The sequence below is a fragment of the Cebus imitator genome, unplaced genomic scaffold, assembly GCF_001604975.1.
Source record: "Cebus imitator isolate Cc_AM_T3 unplaced genomic scaffold, Cebus_imitator-1.0 Scaffold84, whole genome shotgun sequence".
In the NCBI taxonomy this organism is placed as follows: domain Eukaryota; kingdom Metazoa; phylum Chordata; class Mammalia; order Primates; family Cebidae; genus Cebus; species Cebus imitator.
Window position 1 is genome coordinate 1,610,084 of NW_016107399.1, and position 24,586 is coordinate 1,634,669.

The 24,586-nt window shown below is 45.6% G+C and overlaps 1 protein-coding gene across 2 annotated transcripts in view; it reads left to right on the forward strand.

The window, feature by feature from the left end:
* The window catches only part of PBX1 (PBX homeobox 1), a 298,486-nt gene that overhangs the window by 215,552 nt on the left and 58,348 nt on the right, over positions 1-24,586 (forward strand). For both annotated transcript variants that reach the window (XM_017534042.2, XM_017534040.2), the window contains one exon: positions 23,277-23,521. In XM_017534042.2, the coding sequence (XP_017389531.1) occupies positions 23,277-23,521 (245 nt within the window). The remainder of the gene's footprint in view (positions 1-23,276; positions 23,522-24,586) is intronic.

Genomic DNA, 24,586 nt, shown 5'->3' on the forward strand with positions numbered 1-24,586 from the left:
AAAGAAAGAAAGAAAGAAAGAAAGAAAGAAAGAAAGAAAGAAAGAAAGAAAGAAAGAAAGAAAGAGAAAGAAAAAGAAAGAAAAGAAAGAAAGAAAGAAAGAAAGAAAGAAAGAAAGAGAGAGAGAGAAGGAAGGAAGGAAAAGGAGGAAAGAAAGAAAGAAATCCATTCAAATTGGTTCAAACATCAGATTCTTTGTCTCAATTTGCATACGTGGTATGTGTGGTTTGACTCCCTTATAAATACATTGAATTTGCTAGCTTAAAGAAGAATCTCACAGGGGTCAAATGAGACCCTGGCCCCAAATTATGGAACTGTACTCGAGGTTCATTTCCTTTCCTGGCCCCTACAGAAATGAGCAGAAGACACAAGGGAAGGATTAGGTCCAGAAGATGCTATAAATAAATGTTGCCCCCAATGAAGACCCCTGGGACATGCACTCTCTTCTGCCCCTCCCATGATGAAGTCTCATCTTGACATTTATTAAATGGGCCAGTAGAACCAGTCCTCTCCTAAGGCTGTTGTAAGGACCAGATAAGATCTTGTGTGTGCTGTTCAAATGGGAATGACACCATCATAACCAGGAAGATTGAGCTGGAGTTGAAAATCTAGGAAGCATGGCAAACGTGGACCTTGAGCCAACTTTTATGACTGTGGCACCAGATCGTTTATGAATAACTCATATATAAATGATGAAACTCTGTAATACTAAAAGGAACTTGGTTCCCATCGCTTGCCCTCATGCCCTCACTCCATTTTGGTCTATAAAAAAGTCAGTGTTCATGTTTGTTCCCACACCTTTCTCTCTGCTTACCTGTACCTATTCCAGTTTACCTACCTTTTGATTCCCTTTTTAGCTTTCAGATTCCCTTTTTAGCTGACTTGAGACCAGCACATAACTGCACATAAGCAGACAGTGCATGCTTATCTAAATTCCTGGTGTAAGCCCAGGGAAGTGCAAAGAGCATGGACATTGAAGAACTGCACTTGAGTGAGCTGTAACTTTGAACCTGTTTTCCTAAAAAAAAATAGGCATCCAGGATCTGCTTCTGAAGCTTGATGTGTGGGCCAGGGTAGACAATGCAGGTGAGATAATATGAAAGCTGTTGGGAAGGTATAAAGCGCTATTGAAATAAAGGAGTCCAAATTGCTATTCAAAGGCTGTCTGACCATCTCTGCCTTTTGAGAGATCTTTAGGCCAGGCGCAGTGGCTCCCTCCTGTAATCCCTGCACTTTGGGAGGCCGAGGCGGGCAGATCGCCTGAGGTTGGGAGTTCAAGATCAGCCTGTCCAACATGGTTTTACAAAATTAGCCAGGTGTGGTGGTGCCTGCCTGTAATCCCAGCTACTCGGGAGGCTGAGACAGGAGGATCGCTGGAACCTGGGAGGCGGAGGTTGCGGGGAGCCGAGATGGCGCCATCGCACTCCAGCCTGGGCAACCAGAATGAAACTCCATCTCAAAAAAAACAACAACAAAAAAGAAAGCTAGTGCTCTTTTCACTGTAGCCAGCTCTTTATTGGGAAATCTTCCTAATCAGTGTCATCTTCTATACTCCAACTACCTCAGCCTCACACTTAAGTGGAAACTTTCTTCCCTTCCTGACCATGCAGGCTGGTGCCATTCTCTTCCTCTTGCTCCCAGGTTTCGTAGCTGTGACGTCTTGCAGAACGATGCCTCAAGCCGTTTTGTATCTATAGGGGTCCATCACTTTCCCCTTAAGGATCTTCTCCTATAGGGTGCAGTTGTACAGTTACCTTACCTGCTCGTCTCTATTTTCTGCTATAATATTTTAAGTGCATCACCATCTCTAACCATTTATACTGGCGGCTCAGAGAATTTCCTTGAGCAAAGTGCATTTCTGGAGCCAAGTCCCAGCACTGCCGTGTCTTTTAATGCCCTTGGTCTCCTTTCTCAGATGTGCAATAAAAATATGGGTGTTAATTACGTAGGCTTGAGATATATGGAAAGCAGAGGGTGAAGACAGCCGTGACCTCTGAAAGAGAGGCATCGGCCAGTAAAAGATGCATTCATTCAAAAGACTGCTGCTTGTACTGTGTTGGGCCAATCCTTTTCAGCAAGGTAATTTAAATTTAAAGTCAGCACCTCCTGATTCTTTTGCCTAAAGATTCCAGCTTTCACAGGACGGGTACACGTCACTCCCAGGCCTCCTGGGAGCCTCCTCCACCTTTCCTGTACCGTTTTCTTTCTTCTCCCTGAAAACCTTGAAGATATGGAATACTTCCTGCCCACATCTTCAACTAAGAGACCGCCAGGGGATTTCAGTGTTTATTGCTTTTTTCTCTGGGTTTGGAACAGTTCCGACCAGCTACTATTAGAAAAATAAAGAAGTATTTTTGTGCTTATTATCAAAAGGAGAATGTAGTTTTCTTGCAACAAAATGAGAACTTGATATCTTTCTTGCCTCAAGGGTGTGTGTTGGGAGAGGGGGGATGGTGTTCAGCCTTCTCTTCCTTCACGTCTGTCTCCTGGTAGCCAAAATTGAAGTTCCGAGCCACACCGTGGGAGGGCCTTTCATGAAGGGCAGACATGTAGTATTACCTTTTTGCCAATCTGCCTGTGTCCGCTTTGCTGAGAGGATTCCCTTGCTGCCCTGACCGTTGTCTGCACACTGCATTTGTTTGTCTGGACTGTAGAACTCCTTGCACTTGACAATCACTACAGTCTCTCTGCTTTTCCTCCTAAGCAGCTTTTTTAAAGCCCCCAGAGACCCTTAAAAAAAAAAAGAATGCAAATAGAAATTGCGCTAGAAGCTGAAATGAACATTGTGAGTCATGAGATCTTGGCCACACTGGGACAAACTATTTTTTATTTTGGGTAATATTTTTTCTTTGGCATTTATTACACCTCTGTTAAACACAGCTCATGTGACACAGTGTTACTCATCGGCAATCAGAAAAAAAGCTGAAAGTTGAGCCATTAGTAGGGCAGGGCAACTTATTGTTAATAGCAGCCATTAAAGCTGAAAGGAAAAATTACCCATCTGCCCCCGCCAGACCTGTCTGTCTGAGATCGAGATTGGGCCTCCAGGCCGGAAGGGGGGCTGGGCAAACATGAGAGAAGGAGAATGGAATGTAGAAAAGGAGATCTTTGTGAGGGAAGATAGAGCTGAATTCAAGTGTGGGCCCTACCCCAAGAATAGGGAAAAAAAAGAAAACCCTGCCCCAAGAATTCCAGCTGTCCTTTTGTCTGATCATCCTTTCTAAGGAAAGCACCCGATAGCTTTTAGCCAAAGATCTGCTGCAAAATCCATTTTAGCTACAGACAGGAGATGCAAAAGAAAGATTCCTGTAGCAACAACACCTTGTAATTATGAAATACTTTCCATTACAGTGCGGAACGTATAACAGATTGACTACACCAAAATTCTTTGCCATTAGATCTTGGGGTACAGCAGTGACATTTTCTCTATCTTTAAAAGAACATGTGGTTTAAACCCCTTTCAGACATTTTAAATCCTAGCCAAAGGTGCAGCACCATTTACCCACTCTGACAAGCCACTCTAAAAGTGTGCTTGTTTGTTGGGGCCGTATCAGATATCAGACAGGAAAATAAATTTGACAGGGCTTTGCCACGAGTATGTTTATAAAGCTCACAACTGGTCTGGAAAAAGAAAGGCAAGTGGCCATTTTACAGATGGTGTTGACTCACTCCAGTGCAGAGAATGACCCTTGTCACCAGGATCACATATCAATTTGGAAAACTGTAACAGAAACCAGACTTGTGGCTTGGAATATAGGCCCTGAAAGGGACTAGGACAGCCCACTCCCCTGCCCTGTACCCCTTACACCTTAATAGGGACAGTGATGGGGACTGTTGGTGCCCTGCGTGCTTTTTCAGGCAGAGATGTCAGAATGAGGTCTGAAGGGATAGTTGGGTGGCCCCAGAGAAGGCCTCCAGGGCTGGCTGAGTCTGAGGTTTGCTGGCAGTACTTAGCATTTAGGCAACCCTGAGTGCACGCCTGGCTCATGATAAGTGGTTAGGCCTGTCAGAGGCGGGAGGTGCCTGCTGACTCAGACCCAGAGAGGTGACTCCTACTCTGAGTGTCTGATTTCTCAGATATGACTATATCCAGTTCTGGGCTCCAGCCCTGCCGTGTTCCTTGGCTATCAAAACTATCAGAAGGTCAGATCAGCTTAACTCATCACCAAGGTAATTCTTGGTAGATTTTGGTTCCTTCTTGTGTTTTGTGGCTTTGTTCCATTAAGAGCAATTGTTCTCAGCTCTCTGTACTGGTGGCCCAATTTTGAATACTGTAATTATTTTGGCTGCACTTTGGAATTTAAAGCTCTCGCCTAGGATCTTCAGCTCCATGTCACTCATCAAATAGAGTGTTTTTCTATTTTCCAGCTCTTGCATATAGGTCACACACACACACACACACGAGTTTTTCTTGATATTATGCTGCCTCTTGCCTTCCACTCTCAGATCATAACTGATAGACTGAATTGAGGGACCCACTCAGCTCAACGTTTCTATTTCAGACACTGCCGACACACTGTGTATCTTCATGTGTACCAGCAATCAGACTGTAGTCAATTAAATTGTTTTGAAAATTAGTTTTATGCACTTCTCAGTTGTTAAGAGAGTCTGGCAGTTTTGGCCTCAAGAGTTCCTTGTCAAAGACTATGGCGTGAAAGATCACTGCTCTAGGGCTTCCATGCTGTGATCAAACGTGGGGAGTGGTTTTGAGAGCATGTGTCTTAAGGGATAAGCTGGTGAGGAACAGGATGGTGCTGGCAGGACGAGCGGCCCATGGCACATTTCAGAGCCCTTCACTGTGCTCTACGCCTTGTGGGCCATGGGCCCCTCTTCACCCATGGATCATCTCCACAGGGGGTTCCTGATGTCACCTGGAGTTATCTGCTCTCTCCAAGTGTGCTGGAAAGGATCAGGTGTTGTGAGGACATTGGAAAGCTAGTATTAGAGTTAGTTGGGAGAGATTTGACTGAAGAGAAGGAAGCGTGTTTGCAATGTCAACACAGTGGATCTGCCTCAAGAGGCCCAGAAAGTCAGGAAGTGATTTTTCTACTACACCCCATGTTAATGAAGGCAATTTTTAAATGTTATATCCACTTTGAATTCTTTGATCTTTAAGAAATATGAATAAGAGAAAAGGATAGATGGCAAGATAAATGAGGCCCTTCAGAGGGGGCTAAATTACTGTAAGGGAACGCTAAGGAGTTGTTGAATTGTTCTACCTAGTGGGGTACTATGAATAGGGTGTTAAGGAAAGTTCTTCACAAATAAATGACAACAAGAAAAAATAAACAAGACATTTTTCTTTTTCAGTAAGGCACAGTGTTCTTTGGGAAGCCTCAGAAAGTTTAGAAGTCATGGTGCCTTCTTACATGGAATGTACTAAGTAGAGACTTTTTTGTAGGCATATCATTAAGTCCTGGACTCTCATATGAAATGAGAAGTCTCCATCTGGGAGGTATAAAAGGAAACCCCCATCTGGTTGGTTTTAGCATCTTTAAGGTGAGGATACAATTCCTAAAACGGGTTACCTATTTCTGAGTCCTGGTTCAAATTCCTTTGTGATGTCCATGTCAGCTGGGCCCCTCTGAGTTGCCCGTCACCACGTGTGGCCATCACTGTGGTTGGAGGCGGTGGGCTCTGTACTATAGACAATGCTGTCATTGCTTCTGTGACCAAGTGAGGGCGGAGGTCGCCCTTCGTTCTGATTTAGGCAGTGTTCTATTTTTAATAAGCCAGAAAAATCTGTTCAAATTCAGTAACTTCAAGATTTTCCAAAGACTGGAAGGAGCGGAGGACATGGGCATCAGCTGGAATCTAATTTCTCTCCCCTCCACACTTGCTCTTCCCCGTTTCTCAATTGCTGTCTCCCAGTGTAATTACCATCGCGAGCATTTCCTGTTCGTCCCCTGCAGGTATACCACGGTGCGCCAACAACCCAGGGCCCAGCAGGAGTATACAGTAGCCTTTGCCAGGGTCCACCAGGGCTTGATTACACTTCACGGCTGTAATTCAAGCCTGCTAATCCCCCTCTGCGTTCGGAAAAGAGGCCTATTCTGTTAGATAAGCTGATTACTGTCTGATGTGTGCTTCGTGCCTAGCAAGAGTTGTTTATTTGTGGAATTATTGCTGGCTGGGCTCCGTGCTTTGCTACACCAAGGAAGCTTGCTTAGGGGTCAGGGGTGCCCGGCTTCACCTCTGATCTGGGAGGGGTGAGAAGTGGAGTGTTGATTACAGCTGTTTTTCTCTCAGCCTCTGTGCTGGTGGCTAAATATTTACTCTTCTCTATTAACAGAAGGAGCCAGATAAGATTTTAAGAGTCAAAGACTTTTGCCCCCAGGACCCACTGTCAAAGATCATACAGTGAAAGATCACTGCCCCAGACTTGCCACATTCTGATTCGGTCTGTGGGGCGATCTCAGTGGTCCTTTGTCTTGAGGGTTGCATTAGGGAGGACCATGGCGCACAAGTTGAGTGTGTGGTGAAATCAACAGCCACAGACTCAAGAGTGCCCGACCACAGGGAAAGGATGCCCGCAGAGACCATGTGGATGCTGTCTCACACTCAAAGATGTTTTCTTCGAAGCCACAGAAGCCTTGAAACCACCTTTGCCTCTTCCTCCCAGCCCATCTCTGGTCTGGTGTGCAGCTTGTGGCTTGGGTGCAGTCTACGAAGCCCTCGCTCTTCGTGGAGGAGGAAGTGCATTCTGTGATCACCATCCGCCCAGTGAGGTTGGCGTGATTGATGCTGGCTACACTCTTGGGATTCCCATCCCTTTTGTGGGGTATCTTGTCCCCAGATGCAGAGCTGACATTCTGCTTAATACTGGCTTTTAAGTGTTTAAGTCCTACAAATGGCTATTCGGTTTAATGGTGTAAGGACGGGGTGAGTGCTGAAACAAGTATAAACACAAGCACCTGGCCCTTGTCACCCTCTGCGTGAACATACGTTGGGATCTGTTTGTATATCTGAATATGCGGCAGTCTACACCAGAGTAAGGAAATAAGGATGAATGTCAAAACGCTTAATCGCGATGGTATCACAGTTGGAGGCCATTTGTTGAGTAAACTTCCCCCACATCTCTGTATACTGATAATCGATTTGTCTTCCTTTCTCTATGAAACCATTATTTTTTTTAGGGCAGGCATTTTGTCTTTTATTTCTGTGCCTGTTACCTGTCTGGCCCATAATAACCAATCAAGGAATGGGTTTTTTATTTAATGAAGGAATAATTAATAGATTTCAGTAAAGAGGCAGCCTATCCTAGATTGAAAGCACAGTATAAATTATTAGGTATCTATTATAGCTCATTGCAGGTAGGTTCCTTCTCAGGTAACTTCCTTGCCTTCTTTCTAGGAAGCAGAGAATCCACATCCCCAGAAACGTGGGTGCTCCTTAGGTGTAAAGGGCATGGCCAGCTAAGAGCAGAACAGAAAAGCTGCTCTGGAAGGGGTAGGGGGCAGCTGTGGCATGTGATTTAGAAGGAAGGCGTGCTGTGCTATGTCCTCACTGCTGGGACATCTTGGCCGCATAATACCTCTTGATCTGCAAATATCTTGAGTGTTACTTTATCTCCCTCTTTTCTTCTGCCATTCCCACCCCACCCCCCTTTTTCCTTTTTGAGTCCTTTTTTTTTTTTCACATAAAATGTTCTCTTCCCTTTGCCTTTTCTAGGGAAATACTTGTCCCTTAAAGAAGAGCATATTCTCCAAATAGATGAATTGTGCCCTAAGTGGATTCCTTTTCCTTGGGTCTTTAAATTAATTTATAGTCCTAGAACATATCCTCCAAAAGGATACACAGAGGGTGTTGTGTTTATAGTCTTAGAACATATCCAAAAGGAAACACGGAGGCGCAAAGTTTTAAGTCTAATTTAAGCGATGAAAGATTTCTTTGCTGTGCAATGATTAACTTTCCCTTCTTTAATTTCAAGAGGTTAATGAATCTGTGAGCTCAGTGTACTTGTCACTGTATGTATAGCTTTAATACCGAATCTCTGCACTAGATCTTGTGGTTTTACATTTGTGTGTGTGTGTGTGTGTGTGTGTGTGTGTGTATGTGTGTGTGATGGGGGAGAGAGAGAGATGGGAGGCAGGGGGCGGGCTGCCATTCAGAAGATGGAGGTACAAGTAATGAAGGCTTTTTGTTCCCCCCTACTTATGAACTGAATAAATGCTTGGCCATAAAAAGAATCATAGCTTCAGAAAACTCCACCTTGTAATTCACTTTAGCATCTTTGAAATAATCTCAAGAGGGGCTGGGCATGGTGGTTTATGCTTGTAATCCCAGCACTTTGGGAGGCCGACACGGGAAAATCACTTGAGGTCAGGAGTTCAAGACCAGCCTGGCCAATATGGCAAAACTCCGTGGCTACTAAAAATACAGAAACTAGCCAGGCATGGTGGCACGTGCCGATAGTCACAGCCACTCAGGAGGCCGAGGTGGGAGAATCGCTTGAACCCGGGAGGCGGAGGCTGCGGTGAGCCAAGATCGGGCCACTGCACTCCAGCCTGGGCTGCAGAGGAAGACCCCACCTCAAAACGACAACGACATCAAAATCTCAGGAGGTTTTAAGGGTTGAGGCTGCATTCCAGAGACTCTGACCATGAAGCTGAACTGAGCATTTTCTCACAGACATCATCACTTACTGTGGTATTTCAAAAGTCTAGGGTCCTGCCACTCCCACAGGACTACAGTAGTAGCGAACAAAGGAGGGAGGAATTAAGAAAATCTCTGCTTTTTATTCTGTTCACAATTATTTACATCCCTGTCACTTAAAGGCTGGATAACTACCTGTCTGATCCCCAACCTGCTGTTGCCATGCTCGGTTTTACAATCAGCAGCATTGTTTGAATGTTTCCCTAAAGCAGAAATCTCTTGGTCTATACCAGTGTCGGTTCCATGGGATTCGCTCTGGAAAAGGAAAGAGAACTACATGAACATAATTCACATTGGTTTGCAGAATCTTAAAATTAGCTAGTTTACTTTAGACTGAGATGATTCTATAACCTTTTTGTATTTTGTGGGAAAAAGGAGTACATATTATATGTACATTCAACAATCTCGATAAAAGTGCTAGATGCTTGTCTCACTGGAAGCCTTCAAAATGCCTTTTCTCTTAGTGTTTCTGAGCCCGCTTGTTATTTTGGTAACGTATGAAGGCAGAGAGGTGGCCCCATGGTTCTGGTTTGCAGATTGGGAACAGAGCCTGGAACTGGAGGATATCTCTGCTGGATGATACTGGATAAGACGAAGGTCTTACACCAGCAAGCCAGTGCGATTCATGACCAAACACAGCAAAAACGGGGTCACTTCTGTTCCACATCTGTGTCTCCTGTCCCAAAAAGCGAAGTCAAATTCAGCATTTAAAAAAGTGTTTGCACAACCGTAATTTTTGATGGTGTGGTATAGAAACAATATGGTGAGGTGCGGTGGCTCATGCCTATAATCCCAGCACTTTGGGAAGCCAAGGCAGAAGGATCAGTTGAGACCAGCCTCAGCAAAATAGGGAGACCCTATCGCTACAAAAAATTTATTAGCCAGGCGTGGTAGTGTGTGCCTGTGGTCCCAGCTACTTGGGAGGCTAAGGTGGGAGGATTGCTGGGACGTGGGAGGTCAAGGCTGCAATGAGCCATGACTGCGTCACTACACTCCAGCCTGGACAACAGAGTGAGACCCTGTGTCAGGAAAAAAAAAAAGAATAGGTTAGAGTTGAAGCTGAGAAAACTACCTATTTATTATTAGTAATTTTCCTTGGTTTAGACTAGTTCAGGAAAACAGAAATGAAATTCTGCAAAAGGCAGCATAAAGTCCACACTGGCTTTCATCCTGTGAAACGCTGCTAGCTGCTACTTGAGGCTCAACCCTATTCTTTCTTCAGGGCATTGCCTTTGCTTGCTACCAGCCTTGCTGCAATTGGAGACAGCTGTGAGGTAGGGATAACACCTTGAGTGAAGTCAACTGCAAACTAGGTGTGTGCCCTTGGGCCACTTTGACTCCCAATACCTCAGTTTCCTCATCTGATTAAAAAAGCGTTAATAATACTCCATAACGTTCATGTGAGAGTAAAAGCAAAGGAGGTAATTTCTGATCATTGATTTGTGAGGTTTAATTTCCATGACAGAAAATATAGTGAAGTATTTAGTTATTCTCTACCATGCTGTCCCCATAGCTGTTCTAGCAATTTCACTTTGTATATTAGCTCTTTCCCCCATGATTCTGCACACTTGTCTTATTTGTGGTCAAGTTTCCCCAACTGAAATATAGGCCCTGTCAAAGAGTAGATCGTCAGTATATTATGTTGAATGAACAATTGACCGAGAGACCAACTGGGGTCCTTGTAGGAGTAGCAATGTTGGCAAAATCGTGCAGCCCAGTCACACTTTGTGCGGGTTGAGAGATTTTTATTTTAACTGAGCTGTAAGGCTGTCACTGAACATAAGTGGACATGACCAGTCTGGCAGAGTCAAACAGAGTGCTGCTGGAAAGCAGGCGGCACCGAAAGAGAAAAGCAAATTTGGCTTCTAGGATGACCATATGTCTGTTACCCCAGAAAGCATGAGCCCCTGCAATGGCCTTTGCTGAAGTGGGGACAGTTGGAGCCTCCTCTCTGTTCTGCAAAGGATTGTAGGGTGCTTAGCATGCCAGCCCCAGTGTCTTCATGGAAATAGGGATGGCTTGCTAGGGGCTGTCCCATACAACCAGAGTGGGGCTCAGTGAAGTGCCATCAACAAGGTGCCTACAAAGGGCAGTGCTAATGTCCGGCCGGTGAAACAGAGGAACGTCCAGAGCAGATATTACATGGGTTGGAGGGATGTTGCTTCATTCAGTGAGCAGGAAAGCCAGACACCTCTTCAGAGAAATACAGTAAGAACCACAGTAAATAAGACCCAGCCTCAGGGAGGCAGATATTTAAAGGAAAATTAAGATGGCTCCTCATCTGTCTCTCTGTCACCTGTTGATGCATTTAGCCAGCGTCTTGTGGCGCTAAATGCTTTTTGATGATGATGGTTCATGATGACCACTGTACCTCCCCACAGGGGTGGGCGCCTCCGATGTGAGAGTTCTTAGTGGGGGGCCCCATCTCCAGTGCACAGAAAGAAGGAATGGTCCAGAGACCCCCCTACTTTCCCCGAGTTCCCAATTTTACCAGCATGTAAAAGCAAGTAGAGGCAACAACCACCACAAAAACGCCCGTCTGAAAATCAGAGCCTAATCGCTCCCATCTGCTCCAGTACTGCTTCCTCTCGCTGCCTACCAGGATGTTTGCCACAGATGCTAAGTAGCACATTATTTTCGATAAGTTGCAATCATTTACTTGAAATCTACTTCTCCTTTAAAATGTCCCCCTGGAAACTTGACTCGGCAGCCGAGAAGCCTTGCTCAAGATGGAATTTGAATGCTTACACTCAAGTTCAAGAAAAGTTAAACCCATTTGACCTCCAGGTGTTGATGAATTGTAGATTTCAGCCACTTAGACTCTGTAGGGAAGAAAGGAAGAGGCACCAGGGAAAACTGTAGGGGGAACAGAGCCACTCCTTAGGCCTCATGTCCCCAGGGGAAGGCACAGTGCTGAGATGAGAGAGACAGGAAATGATGGCTCCATGCAGTCGTCCCCAAAGCAGAAATGTCACACATCCCTGAAGACATTAAGTCAATAGCTTTCTTGGTCCCCATGAGATGTTCTCTCTTTTATCCAGAGACTGGTCTAGGGAAGATTAAAGGCATGATTTGCAATCCGGAGCTCATAATCTCAGTCGTCTTTCCCCCATTCCACTGTCACAACCAGGATTTCTTATGTAGTGCCTCTTGTCCAGGACAGGAATCTAGACACAGTTAGGATCCTGTCCTGCCATCCGCTCTTCCCTGTCAGTTAAAGGCTTAGTGCATTCAGGGGCTACTTGGAAAGTTCTAGAAGCAGCCAGTGGCTCCTTTTCATGCAGCCTGTTTGCCTGTGTGTTCGTGGCTCCCGTGTCTAAGGACAGCCCGAGTGACTCATTAGCAGCACGGCATGTGCTCGGGGTGGTTTTTATAATGAGTGGTGATGGATCATCCACATGCTCTCCCTGAAGGACCCCGACTGACCTCGTATGCATTCGTGAGATGACTGGGGTCACAGGTGTTGTTTGTGTCATGGAGAAAGAAAAGCTAATTGGCGTGTGTTTTGAAATGGACCTGGGGCGCCCATAAATAGAACCAGTGTCCTTCAGCTGGAAAATTCTGCTTTCACCAAAGTGAACAGAGGTGATTTCTCCTCTAAGTAGGGTGTGTTGGGATCTCTCTTCCAATCCTCTGTATCTGACACATGGAGTAGGCTGGTTAGAGTATAAACCTGATTTTATTAGTATAGTGTAAGGAAAGATCCCACTACAAGATACATATAGATATATGCAGGAAGGCAAATTACAGGTACTCAGCCCAAAGTAATTTGTTAGAACTTGGTCTTACAGGTTTACAGTTTAGCCTCCCTTAGATTTCCCTTGGTCAAGAGAGACTCTTCTCTTCTGCCCCTCATCACAGAGGCTCTTGGCTGCTTTCCACAGACAGCCACCCCTCACCACCTACCGCTGTGTTCTCAGTTTAGGCTAAGCTCTTCAGGGCCACCCGATGCCCTCACTAAGTGATGCCTTTCTCTGTTCCCTCATCCCAGACTTCCTGGTTCTTCTTTTGCCTCTGCCGATAGCCCTGGTAGTACCCGAGAGAGAACCCGCAAATGACCAAGACCTCTTTGATCTGCTCTAAAACCTTTTGTTGCCTGGAGTTCCCCACAGTGACGACTCGGGTTTTTCTGTGACTTGCTTCTGGTTATTAAATCTGCCTCTTTCTAATTTTCTCTGTAATACTCTAAGATGAAATCCCTCTGCCTTCTAGATTTTTATCTTATTTTTAGAAACAGTTTGTATTAGCTTAGATCAGTTAAGCTGTCTAAAGCAAAGAAAACAAAACCCTCCGAAAAACCCCAAAATAACATGGCTTAAAACAAAATGCAAGTTTATTTTTTCTCTCCCTTTCTTAAAGCCCAAAGATGACTGGTAGGCCGGTCTCCAGGGTGTGAGAGCTCCCATCTGGCCTCGCGCTCTGGGGTGGCTTCCAGAACCCAGCCCAGCTCAGGGTCCAGGGTGGCTGCAGAAGGATGGAGTCATTTACAGTACTGCACCTTGTTGCCCTTCTCCAGGCCATTGGTAACCCTGGCCGGAATTTCCTCTTTGACATCAGTGACATCACTCCTTTGTCCGTCCTTGCTCTGCACACCTCTGTCTGTGGCTGTCACCTGGCAGAGGTTTGCATTTCAGTCTCACTGGGGAGAAGCCTGCTCTAGCAGGGTGAAGGTGTACCATATCATCAGTGGTATTTCTCGTCTTCTGGGATCTATGGAATTGGAGGTAATCACGGATCAAGTTAAGACTCAATTATCGATGAATTCTGTAAGGACTGCTCAAGGTCAGTAACTCATTGTATTAGGAACCCTGCCTTTGAATTATTCAGCAGTTTTCAAAACCTGGGAAATATTCCTGTGGGAGCAAAATATTCTTTATTTCAAACTTAGTTCTGATGACATTGTTGGGAAAGTTTGAGAAAAACTAGTTCTGTTCCTATTCAGTCTGTAGATATGGCCAGGAAAATGCCCCTTGTCACTAGGAGCTGGAAGCTCATTTGTAGCCCTAAGACAGTAGTGACAATGGCAGCGGGGTAAGACAACACAGAAGCATGCACAGCCCGCGCATGTCATTGTAACATTTCCTGTACGGGGTTTCTCTGCATCTAGGTGGAGAAGCATGATTGTGAGTCCCAGACCCCACCCAGAGTCAAAACTTAAACATGCTCCCTCAAACCTTTGAATGCAAATGGCATCTTTACCCTCTTCTGGTTATAATTTATTTATTTTTTAATGGAAATTTGAAAGCAGCCATTAAAGATGACTTCCAGGCCAGCTTATCCGACACAAGGCGAGATTACTTCAGAGCTAAGTGGTTCCCAGAAGGGTCTTCCAGCCTCAGAAAGACGGAGGCTTCCAGTGTGAGCTCTGCCAGGCCAGGTAGATGGTGTCACCTCTGGCTGAGGGACACTAGGGTTGAAGACTGCGGCATCTCCTCTGAATGAAGGCTTCAGAAGCTGCAGGATCCTTAATGTATGTGGGCGAATAGCAAGAAAGGACCGTAGAAGGGAGAAGAGAGAAAGAAGACATTCTGAACTTTATTCTATTGGCTGAGGATCTATGGATTTCTTAGCCTGTGATGGTATGGGTGTGAGCTTGCCTGGATGCATAGGACGGTGAGTTAGGGGTGTGTGTGTGTCCTTGTGTCTGTGTGCATGTGCGTGCATGTTTGTGTGTAAGTATATTCATGGCTTTTCCTGGTTTCTTCTGTGTCATTGATTCCTAACATGCAGAAAAACCAAACTCTTAACTCTAAGTCCATCCTGCTTTTTAATCCTTCCCAAAGGGATCTTTATCAATGAATGATTTAGATTTAACCAAAAATCTAAAATATATCAGTCACCAAGCACTGCCATGTGCTTTTATAAAAATAACCTTACTTAATCCTTAGTAAGAATTCTGGCATAGGTGGAGTCACTTAGTAGGAGCCTTGAGCCTGGCTTTGAACCTAGACACCCAAGGCCTGTTTAGTGCACATTTTTTTGTGTGCCATGCTATGGCGCTAATAGAAGAAAGCCCATGCCCATACTTAACACTTCTCTGGGTATTAAAGTATGGGGGGAGAAGGAACTCTATCATGTGTTAGCTCTTGCCAGAAAGCAGGCAATGTGCGAGGTGCCTCATTGAGACTCGGAGCTGCAGAACATTTTCACCTTAAGGCTAAAGAGTATTGAGAAATTTCTTCTGTTTTCTCTGTGGTTGCTTCCTTGAGGAAATACCATTGTAGAGAGAAGCTTTCATCGCCACGGAATGCACAGCAAGCTGCCAACCACTGGCTCCACATTTTTCATGCTTTTTATGTGTAACTAAGAAGGAAACTGTTCCTTGTATCATGGGTTACCAGTCTCACACACCCTCCCCTGGCCCTGGCCCTGGCCCTGGTCCTGGCCTTCTGTCTTTCCGATGGCTTTCTCCCCTCCCTCGTACCTCTGTGTATGTCAGCATGACGCCAAAGCTGGTGTAAGCCATGCCCTCCTACCAACTTCTGTAGCTCCTGTTTGGGCAAAGGGGTTTCCCGAGCAGCAGTCCAGACTTGAGCTATTAAGGACCAAAGCCCCTCGCCCAGGCAGCCGGCACCCATCCAGAAAGGCAGGGGCCTATCGCCCAGCACAGTAGCTTTCTCCCTGCCAGCTGGACCAGGGAGGCGCCGTGTGCCAAGTGGGGAACATGTGAATGGGATCCATGCCCATGCATCCCTGAGAAGTAGAAAATACTCGTGACCAGAACCACCAAAACCTAGCCCAGGAAAAAAGATCACAAGAAAAACTTGGTGTGTTTCTCTAAAGGCAACCTCAAAACATAAACAAACAAAAACCTAAAACTGTCTCAAGAGTGTCATATATTTTTGTTTTCACCTCTTGCCCTAAAACCTCACGTAAAGTTTTACACATAGTGGCTGTTGGCTAAATGTGAAACCTGAGTGAATCTCAGCTCCTCACAGGACCATGTTTATATGGAAAGTCGGCACAGTGCCTGGCACTGTAGTAAATGCTCAATAAATACTCCTGGGATGAAACACTTGACCTCAAATTCTTACCTTTGTTTGACTAAAGCCTTCAAATCCCTAAAGTTGGTTATATTTTGGTCTACCTGCTTAGCAGACTAAGAAAAACAGTTGGAACAGCTTTAAAAATAATCTTATCAAATCAAATCCCCTACTTTAAGAAACCCTGGACCTAGATTAAGTCCCAACTCGGTGTCTTTGAGATTCTAGGGGGCTGAGAGACAGCCTTGGGTGAACCAGGGTGGATTTCAACATTTGGAGATTTCTTCTTGTTGTTGTTGTTTGAGACAGAGTCTTGCTCTGTCTCCAGGTGCCAGGCTGGAGTGCAGTGGCGCGATCTCGGCTCACCGCAATCTCTGCCTCCCGGGTTCAAGCAATTCTCCTGCCTCAGCCTCCCGAGTAGCTGGGATGACAGGCGCACGCCACCACGCCCAGCTAATTTTTGTATTTTTAGTAGAGACGGGGTTTCACCATGTTGGCCAGGATGGTCTTGATCTCTTGACCTCATGATCTGCCTGCCTCGGCCTCCCAAAGTGTTGGGATTACAGGCTTGAGCCACCGCGCCTGGCCATTTGGAGACTTCTTAAACTAGAACTTCTCATTGGAAAAGGCTGCTCCAGGCCCACTACAGCATCCAGGGTCTCCACATGGGGCTGGAAGGTGTCAACTGAGGTGGTAACTGCTTTCCCTGTGCTATTCAGAAACGCTGACTGACAGCTATCAGTAATGCTGACTTGTAAAATTTAGAAAATAGAATCATCAGTCATTCCTATTTGTTTGATGAATAACTTGAAAAATCACCGTAAAAGAAAGATATTTCACATCAGACAGAGAGATTGCGAATTAGGAGTGAAGAACATCAGGATCTGCTGCCCTGAGCTTCAAAACACTAACAGAAGATTTGGGTCCCACCTTTGGTTGAGAAGAATCAAATGATAGCGTAGTTATTTCTCAACTTGAGGCGGTTCCAGGCTGTGGCTATATTGTGCTTACAAGAAGTAAACAAAATCAGAGGACGAAGTGTGTGTGCGTCAGTTGGAGATTTTCGGTTGTCATCCGCCGACCCTGGCAATCTCATGTGTCCACAAGCCTTAAAGCAGCTGGTGGCCTGTGTCCGAGGGGCTGGAGGAGCATAAACCACAGGCTTCTTGAAGTCGTAGCCCATGTCTGGTTCATCTGAGGTCCCAGGATCTAGCTCGTCACTGTCACCTTGGAGGTACTCGAGCAGTAATTTGTTTGACTGCACTGAGCCTTCCTCAGAGGGCCCATTTGTGAAGATGACCTCTATGTGGCCCCTTGGCTGCCAGGACCCGTCAGCCCTCACAGGGGGCTTCTTCCCCAGGTACCAGTCACGAGCCAGGCTTCTCCCAGCACCCAGCGCCTTTGTCACGGGTAATGTTGGCTTACTGGGGACATACCAGGCTGGGTCCAGGAAGCTCTGGCCTAATGCCAGCGTAGTTTTGCTTGTTTAGAATTGTCAGATTTGAAAAGGCAGATTTGACAGTTTTTTGAAGTGGATATGGAAGAGGTGGCAGAGAGAACAGCCTTCTACCCAACAGCACGCTGGCTCTGGTACAACTTGTAACTGGAATGCAGGGCAAAAGAGAGCACGCACATACACATGCCTGGCTGAGAACAGGAAGCTGAGGCAAAGGTCTTGGAGCTCCCCAGTCTGCATCCTCCTTCCCTCCTTGATTCTTTATTATATTGCTCCTAAGAAATACTGGAACAGACACTTAAGTGTCAGAGCCCCGTGAGGCTGTGTGGGGAACCACCTTTCAGGAGTTCACAGTCTTGCTGGCAAGATGGTAGGTGTGCCCTGGCGTGTCCTGAGATGCCCCATGGCGGTGGTGTCCGCAGTACGTGACCTGGTGACTCAGGCTTAGAGATCATTTTTGGCTGTTCTCATCAGGGCAGATTTCATGAAGAAGGATTTTGAGCTGAGATTTAAAATAAGATAGGACTGTGGTGAGTGGATTTCTGTGGCTGAGAAAGAAGAGGGCATTCTATCACCCACACAGTGGCTCTAACCATGATGGCGGAAAGAGGTAACAGGAAGGGATTAGATTTAGAGAAATTAAAAGAAATTAGGAAATCAATAGAAAGAGCTTCCTTCTATTACTTATATCTGATTGTTTTCTTCTTGTCCAAAGTATTGATGTGACTTGGACATCAGAAGAGACTGTGTGTGTGTGTGTGTGTGTGCGCGCACACGCGCGTGCCCGCGTACACACGCAAAGAATAGATATCACATCCATGTAGCTGCCTGTTGCGAAAAAGATTCAGAACTCCAATATTGCAGAGGACTAAAGTGTCTGAGAGTTAAAGAGCTAGAGTTCAGTCTCGGCTGTCTGTGTCTCATTTGCTTTGATTTTGGGGAAATGTGCTTTGACTTTATAATCTTCAATTACCTGCTATGTAAGTTTGGAACATTACTTCATGTTTTATAGGGTGATGTAATTCAGTGTGTGCCAAGTACTTTATGAACAAATAGAAGGTGCAACTGTTTTTCTAAACTGCATAGCTGACTTGGGAATGAGGTGGGGAGAGCTGGTCTCTCTTTTTTAACTCTTCTGGTAGGATGTGGTAAAGACTTAACTCCTGGGCAATAGGACACTCTGTGTAGAGGGTTGTGCCTAGGTATCAAACAAAGAGGTCAGCCAGAGAGAGCCTGCCTTCTGCACACACCTTCGGGAGGCCACCTGTGCCCTTCCCGAAACCACCTGCCTCTCTGCTGTCTGTCTTGTTCGTTATCTCTGTTTCTCTCTCCCAGCTCAGCTTTGGGCTCCTGGACTGTTGTCCAAATCTGAAGACTACCCTGTCTGTAGATCTGCTCTCCTCCCCTCCCCACCTGCCCCCACCTGTGGAAGTTTGAATGTGAGCAGAGGCATTTCCCCAGCACTAACCTGGAGACCAGACTGTTCACCGGCCTGGAGAACCAGTCCTTGGTGAAGAAAGAGTGCCCTCTAGTGGGCATTGGCTGGGGCTGCTCCGGACCCCCGTCGCTCAGCCAAGGACAAAACAACTCGCATGCAGCCCTCCCGCCAAGGATGATCTTGACTATGCCTTTGGGTTTGGTTTGTTTTTCTCCTTATGTAAAGAAAAAGAAAGGAAGAAAGAACAGCAGGAGACCAGTGGTGAGAGCAGCTCCGACAATGCTGTGACAGTCCCCTTATCTCAGGAGTTTTACCGAAGAATTAACCCCAGGGCAAGCAATAGCAGCAAAGCACATGTGACATCAGAAGCTTTTCTAAGGGCTTGTGACAATTCCTGTGTAAATCACCTACCTGTCTCAACTGGTCTCTTCCATAATTGGGTGGATTTGTGAGAAGGAAACTCCTTCTATAAGAATTACTACCAAATGGGTTAAATATCTTCATGGGCAAGCCCTCTGTGGATTGCATATCCACTGCAATTGATGACAATTTTTTTGGGTAGTGGAGGTGTCCGGGCCTGCCTGGCCATTAAAACCCTATATGCATGGGGAGAAACAGAGGATTTGGCCCTTTAAAACCTATTTCAGAAAAAGCTGCTGGGGTGGGGAGGAAAGAGGTGAGGGGGAGGGAGAGAGCGCAGGGCACCCATCAGGGAAGCAGGAACCTGATCATATGTGATGGTTGCTGGATTAGGTAACAGCTCCGCTGGTTGAAATTGGATCTTGGAGGATGAGTGTTAACATCTCTGGTGTCCCAGCGAAAGGTTCATTTGAGTCTTGCATGGTGCTGCAGAGATAAAAAGGAGCTTTTAAATAATCATTTTGTCTCCTACTCACCAGAGTACTGGCTTCAAGCAATAAATAGGTAGTATCAGTTCTGCTTAGACATATCACCCTTTTCATTTATTTATTTAATGTTGGTGGGATTTTTTAAACTGCCGAGCTGAACAGTTTCTGTATCAGTGCATCCCAACACCCATTCTGATTCTCCTTGTTCTGGCTGCAAATATGAGCGTGCAAGGTTGTTTATTGGTCCATCCTTGCCCCCTCCAAGTGTTACAGACACAGCCCAAGTCCTCCAGAACCGAATCTTCTTTGCCAAATAGTGCAAGATAAAGGTTTTCTTTTAAGGTTTTCTTTTGTTGATATTGTTCCTTTAAAAAACTTTTTTTGGTTCTTGCACAATCATTATCGATTTTCGTAATTTGAGTATAATTTAAAGGGTGTAATTTGGAAATGACTGTTGCTGGCTTTTTTCCCCCTTGTCTTTTCATTCTTTTATTTTCTTCAGATCTCTGATTTGGGACGTATTTATGTGTCCTGAACTCTGAGTGTAAATGCAAGCAACATTTATGCTGTGGTGCACTGTATCTATCATATCAATTTCTAATTGGCCACATTTAGAAACTAATTCTATTAAATTGTAGTGAATTCAAATTTCTTTTTCAGGAGTATGTGTTTGCAGGATTTATAAAATGACTTAAAAGCTAAGTGAAATGCTAACACTTTCTTCCCCCCACCCCACCAACACGCCGCCGCTGCGCCCAATTAAATGTATCTTTCAGACCTGAAAGAAAAGAGTCAGTATGCTTTCTGCTCTAAGCTCTTCCACCTTCCTGAAACTTCCATGGTGGGTAGGGGTTTGCAGTGTATCCTTTCAGTGATCTTTGTCAGCCTTAGCAGTTTCCTCTCTTATTTTATTTAAAGCCAGTTAGATTTGAAGGCCAAGCAAAATATTAATGAGGAGGTATGTAGAGTTTGTGTGGCATTGTCTGTGCTTCCCACTGACTGTTTAAAAAAGATGGAGCATAGGCGTGAAACTGTGAGGGGCTAGAAAGAGGAAATATTCTCAGAGGTAAATATTAGGTATACAGGAAATAGTGACGTGCCCGTGATCACCTCCGTAGCTCCTGGAGGATCAGGACCAGAACTGTTTCTCTGCCTCCCCCTTCTTTCATTTCTCACCGAGTTTCGTTAGAGGAATAAGCTGATGGGATGAATAAGGCCCCCTGGGGCACCTGTGGGATTGGAGGAGGTGGGATACTGATGTCACCTTAGGTAGGCAGTGCTTACGCCAGCCCTGGCAAGGAAGTCCTGACCGTTAATAGGAAATCGTTCTTTTTTGCTTTGCTGCTGTTGTCCTAAGATCTCTCAGCGTTGGGCTGCACGCAGGACCAGTTGGCTATGGAATAGCCAGGTAGATCCACTTGAAGGCATTGACACCCGGCCAAAGGGTTACCAGCCTCAGCATCGCAGGGAATGTCCCTGCCAGCCAAGGAGGCTTGCGGCCCCTTCTGAAGGAAGTATATTGGACATGAGATTCAGCAGAGCGAATGGGAGAGTAGAATGTTGCCCCAGCAATATTCCATGTTCTGAATAATCGAGCTAAAGTGAAACAGCCATATTTATTAATGTCTCAGAGGTGATTCTTTTTTTTTTTCTAATTTGTAAATCGTCCATAAATATCTTTGTTGATAAGACAATTAAAATGTATCGTGAGAAGAGAAACACCCACAAACCCCACATAGAGGTGAGGAAGGAGGGGCTGCTGGGCGCTGCTACCAGATGCTGGGATGCACCAGTTCTTTTTGGTGCCTTTAGGGCCTATAACCATTCAGGGAATGATTACAGCAGGCATCTGCTTTCTTAAGGAAACCTTTGTTAGTGAAATTCGTTCTTCAGAGTGCTTCCGAGATTTGAGTAAATAAATTTGAGAAACAGTAACGTGACTAAATCCTTATTATTCAGAGATCAGCTGAAGAAGCGGTTTTCCATTCAGTCTCCTGAGCCTACAATAGAAGGATTTTATTGGAAAAAAAAAGTTTACAAAATAATCCTCAATGATCTAACCTTTTGCCGTCATTACTATAGCAATTTTGTTTCTGTGTGGCAGAATATTACACATGCAGGTTTGAAGAGAGAAGCTCATGACCCAGTAGTGTGGTTTGCATCTAGGTGCCGGCTTCCTTCTTTTCTCCTCCCCAGCTACCTGCTGTCCCTCCTCCCGCCCTCTCCTTCCCTTCCTCTCATCCTTTTTCACTTCCTCAAGGAGCCCAAGCTTCTGCCCTGCACCTGTTGTCCTCTGTGCTCCTTACGGCCACCACTGGTCCCCATGGCTCGCCATTCCATTGACAGTCTCGTGTTCTGTGAAAGTCATGCTGTAGTTTCCCTTTTGGCCTAGAAATTGGGATTTCCTTCTGAACAAAGTTCAGGGTTGGTTCTTGTGCTGCCTGTTGGCAGCCAGGAGCGCATAGGCACAGCCAGCAGTTATGCTGGTATTATAGTGATGGAATGCTCAAACACCTAGACATACCCTCATATCGAGCTCTTCTTCACCTTCCCTGTCACAACCCGCAGCCCTCCTTTGCCAGGGCTGGGGGGACGCCTGGAACTGGCACCATCCCCTTGGGGCTCACCAGATGCACCCTGCCATGAAACAGCTCTTGACTCTGCTCTGCTGTGCAGATGTCCATCAGGGACTTAGACCCTGCCATCTCCGTCCCCAACGTGTGAACCTACACTGGACCCCTCTCCTCTGCCTTTAATCACTTCCCTTCTTTCCTACCCTACCCACACATTCTTCTCAATTTCTTAAAAATTGAAAACACTTTTTATGTTCCCTCTTAACAAAGACTTGGCTGCTGACAACTGAACTGGATTTAGATGAGTGATTTATTTTATGGCAGGTTGTCTGAAGGGGTAGTAAAAAAAAAAGACCGTCTCGCTCTTCTGCTGATTTACTGAATCACTGGATCTCCTTCAGTCCAAATCACCACCAAGGGTCCTGGTGTTTTAATAAAAAGCAGCCATCTCATTGATCTGAGGCGCCGTCCTACCAGAGCACCGGCTTCCCCGAACCCCTGGAGACAGCTTGTTAAAAGGACCTCACCCTTGTTTCCAACAGGACAGGGTCCTTATCACTCAAAACAGATAGATCTCAGTTTTTGGAGCTAAGCCACCCTTCTGAAGAGCCAGTTTGTCTTCTTGCTGTGTTAGACCTCACTCTCTGTTAGTCCACAGGAAAGGGCTTAAGATTTCATTCCAAATGTACTGGATTTATGTACCTCAGGTTATTTTGGAAATAAAAAATTTAGACCGATCCAGCATTACAAAGAAAGGCAATGAGTGCAAAGCCACAAACCTACAGAAATTTAAAATGAGAAATAAAGTGGGAAATGCTTTTCCTTAAATTGAAATTAGACAGTTTGGGGATAAAAGTAAAAAATGTGTTTTGTGATAAAGTTTTCTAGTTGAAAATTTTTATTGTGATAAAAAAATATGTAAGATATAATTTCCCGGTTTTTTTTAATGTACAGTTCAATGGCATTAAGTACATTCGTATAATTTTGCAGCCATCTCAAAAACTTTCAGCTTCCCGAAGTGAAATTCTGTGCTCATGAAACAATAGCTCCCCACTCCCCGCAACTCATGGTACCCATTATTCTACTTCCTGCCTCTTGTAAATTTGATTTTTCTAGGTCCCACATACAAGTGGAGTGTAATGTTGGAACAAAGCAAGTCCTTTCCCCGTTTCTCTCTGTTTCCAGCATTTCTTTTTATTCCTCAGATGCCATCTTGCCAGTAACTTGGAGGGTCATTTAGCCAAATAACACAACGGTGTTTTGTTTTTTAATTTCCTTCCTCGGGTCCCTACCAACGCCCCCTTCGCTTTGTGTTTTCCTGTAGTTTTGAGTATCCGAGGAGCCCAGGAGGAGGAGCCCACGGACCCCCAGCTGATGCGGCTGGACAACATGCTGCTCGCGGAAGGCGTGGCGGGGCCTGAGAAGGGCGGAGGGTCCGCGGCGGCGGCGGCGGCGGCGGCGGCCTCCGGAGGGGCCGGTTCCGACAACTCAGTGGAGCACTCAGATTACAGAGCCAAGCTCTCACAGATCAGACAAATCTACCATACGGAGCTGGAGAAATACGAGCAGGTAACCAGAGCCACCGGGGGCCCGGCACCCAGGCCCTTTAGGACAGGGCGGAGGACGCCCAACCCCGGGGCGTGCAGAGGCCGAGCGGCTGCCCTTTCCCAGGTGCTGGCGTTCTCATGCCCGGCTCCCCTGCCCAACCTCACAGCCCTGGCCGAACTCGAGGCTGCCAAGCCCTGGCCTCAGCTGTTAAAAACCTAGGCGTTCAGTGGAGGTAAAAGCATTAAAAAGGCGTGATGCTGTGAATGATGATTTCAAGGAAACGTGCATCGTCTACAGAAGGAACGCCCCATACCTGGACTCCAGAACGGGTGCCTGTGATGTGCAGTCCTGGCTCTCATCGGGGCACTGCAGGTGCTCAGCAGAGTCACCAGCTCACCTGCAGGAAGGTGGGAGGTTTTCTCTGTCCTTTGTTCAATCCTTATGTAGGAGGATGATGCTTTTTCTGGATGCTCATAGAATCCTATGGGAAAGGATTTAAAAGTTGGCCTTAGAGACTCTCACTTTACCCAGACTCGGTTCAATTGAGAGTCAAACATATTCCCCTTTTTATATAACATATGACATGTAATATGACACAAATCATCCTCTGTATAAAGGGTGGAGGGCTCTGGAGACCCCTGGAGCTACACAGACTTGGATTCTAATCCGAGCACTCCATGGATGGTCTGTGGGACTCTGTGTTCTGCACACTCAATTCTGAAAGCTGGTGTATGCACAGAGCTGTGGATTTGGAGTCACGGATGTGAAGGACCATAAAACTCATCTAAAGGAAAGGATAAGAAAGGTTGTTAACTACAAAGCAGTATATACAAGTAAGGTATCCTGATTATAACGGAGCTCCTCTCTAACAGAGATTGCCCATCCTATCCCTCCGACAAACACATATACACGTTTATATACCAATACTAGTTCCTCTGGTTACTGTAAGCATGCTACTTTATCAGGAGTCCTTTAACAGCAGCCTTTCATTTAGATAACAAGTAAGTTTGTTATCACCTCTTGGGATGCAACGTTGTACTGAAGTTCTCCATTAACTTACTCTCATTGCCTCATTAGGTTTTCTTT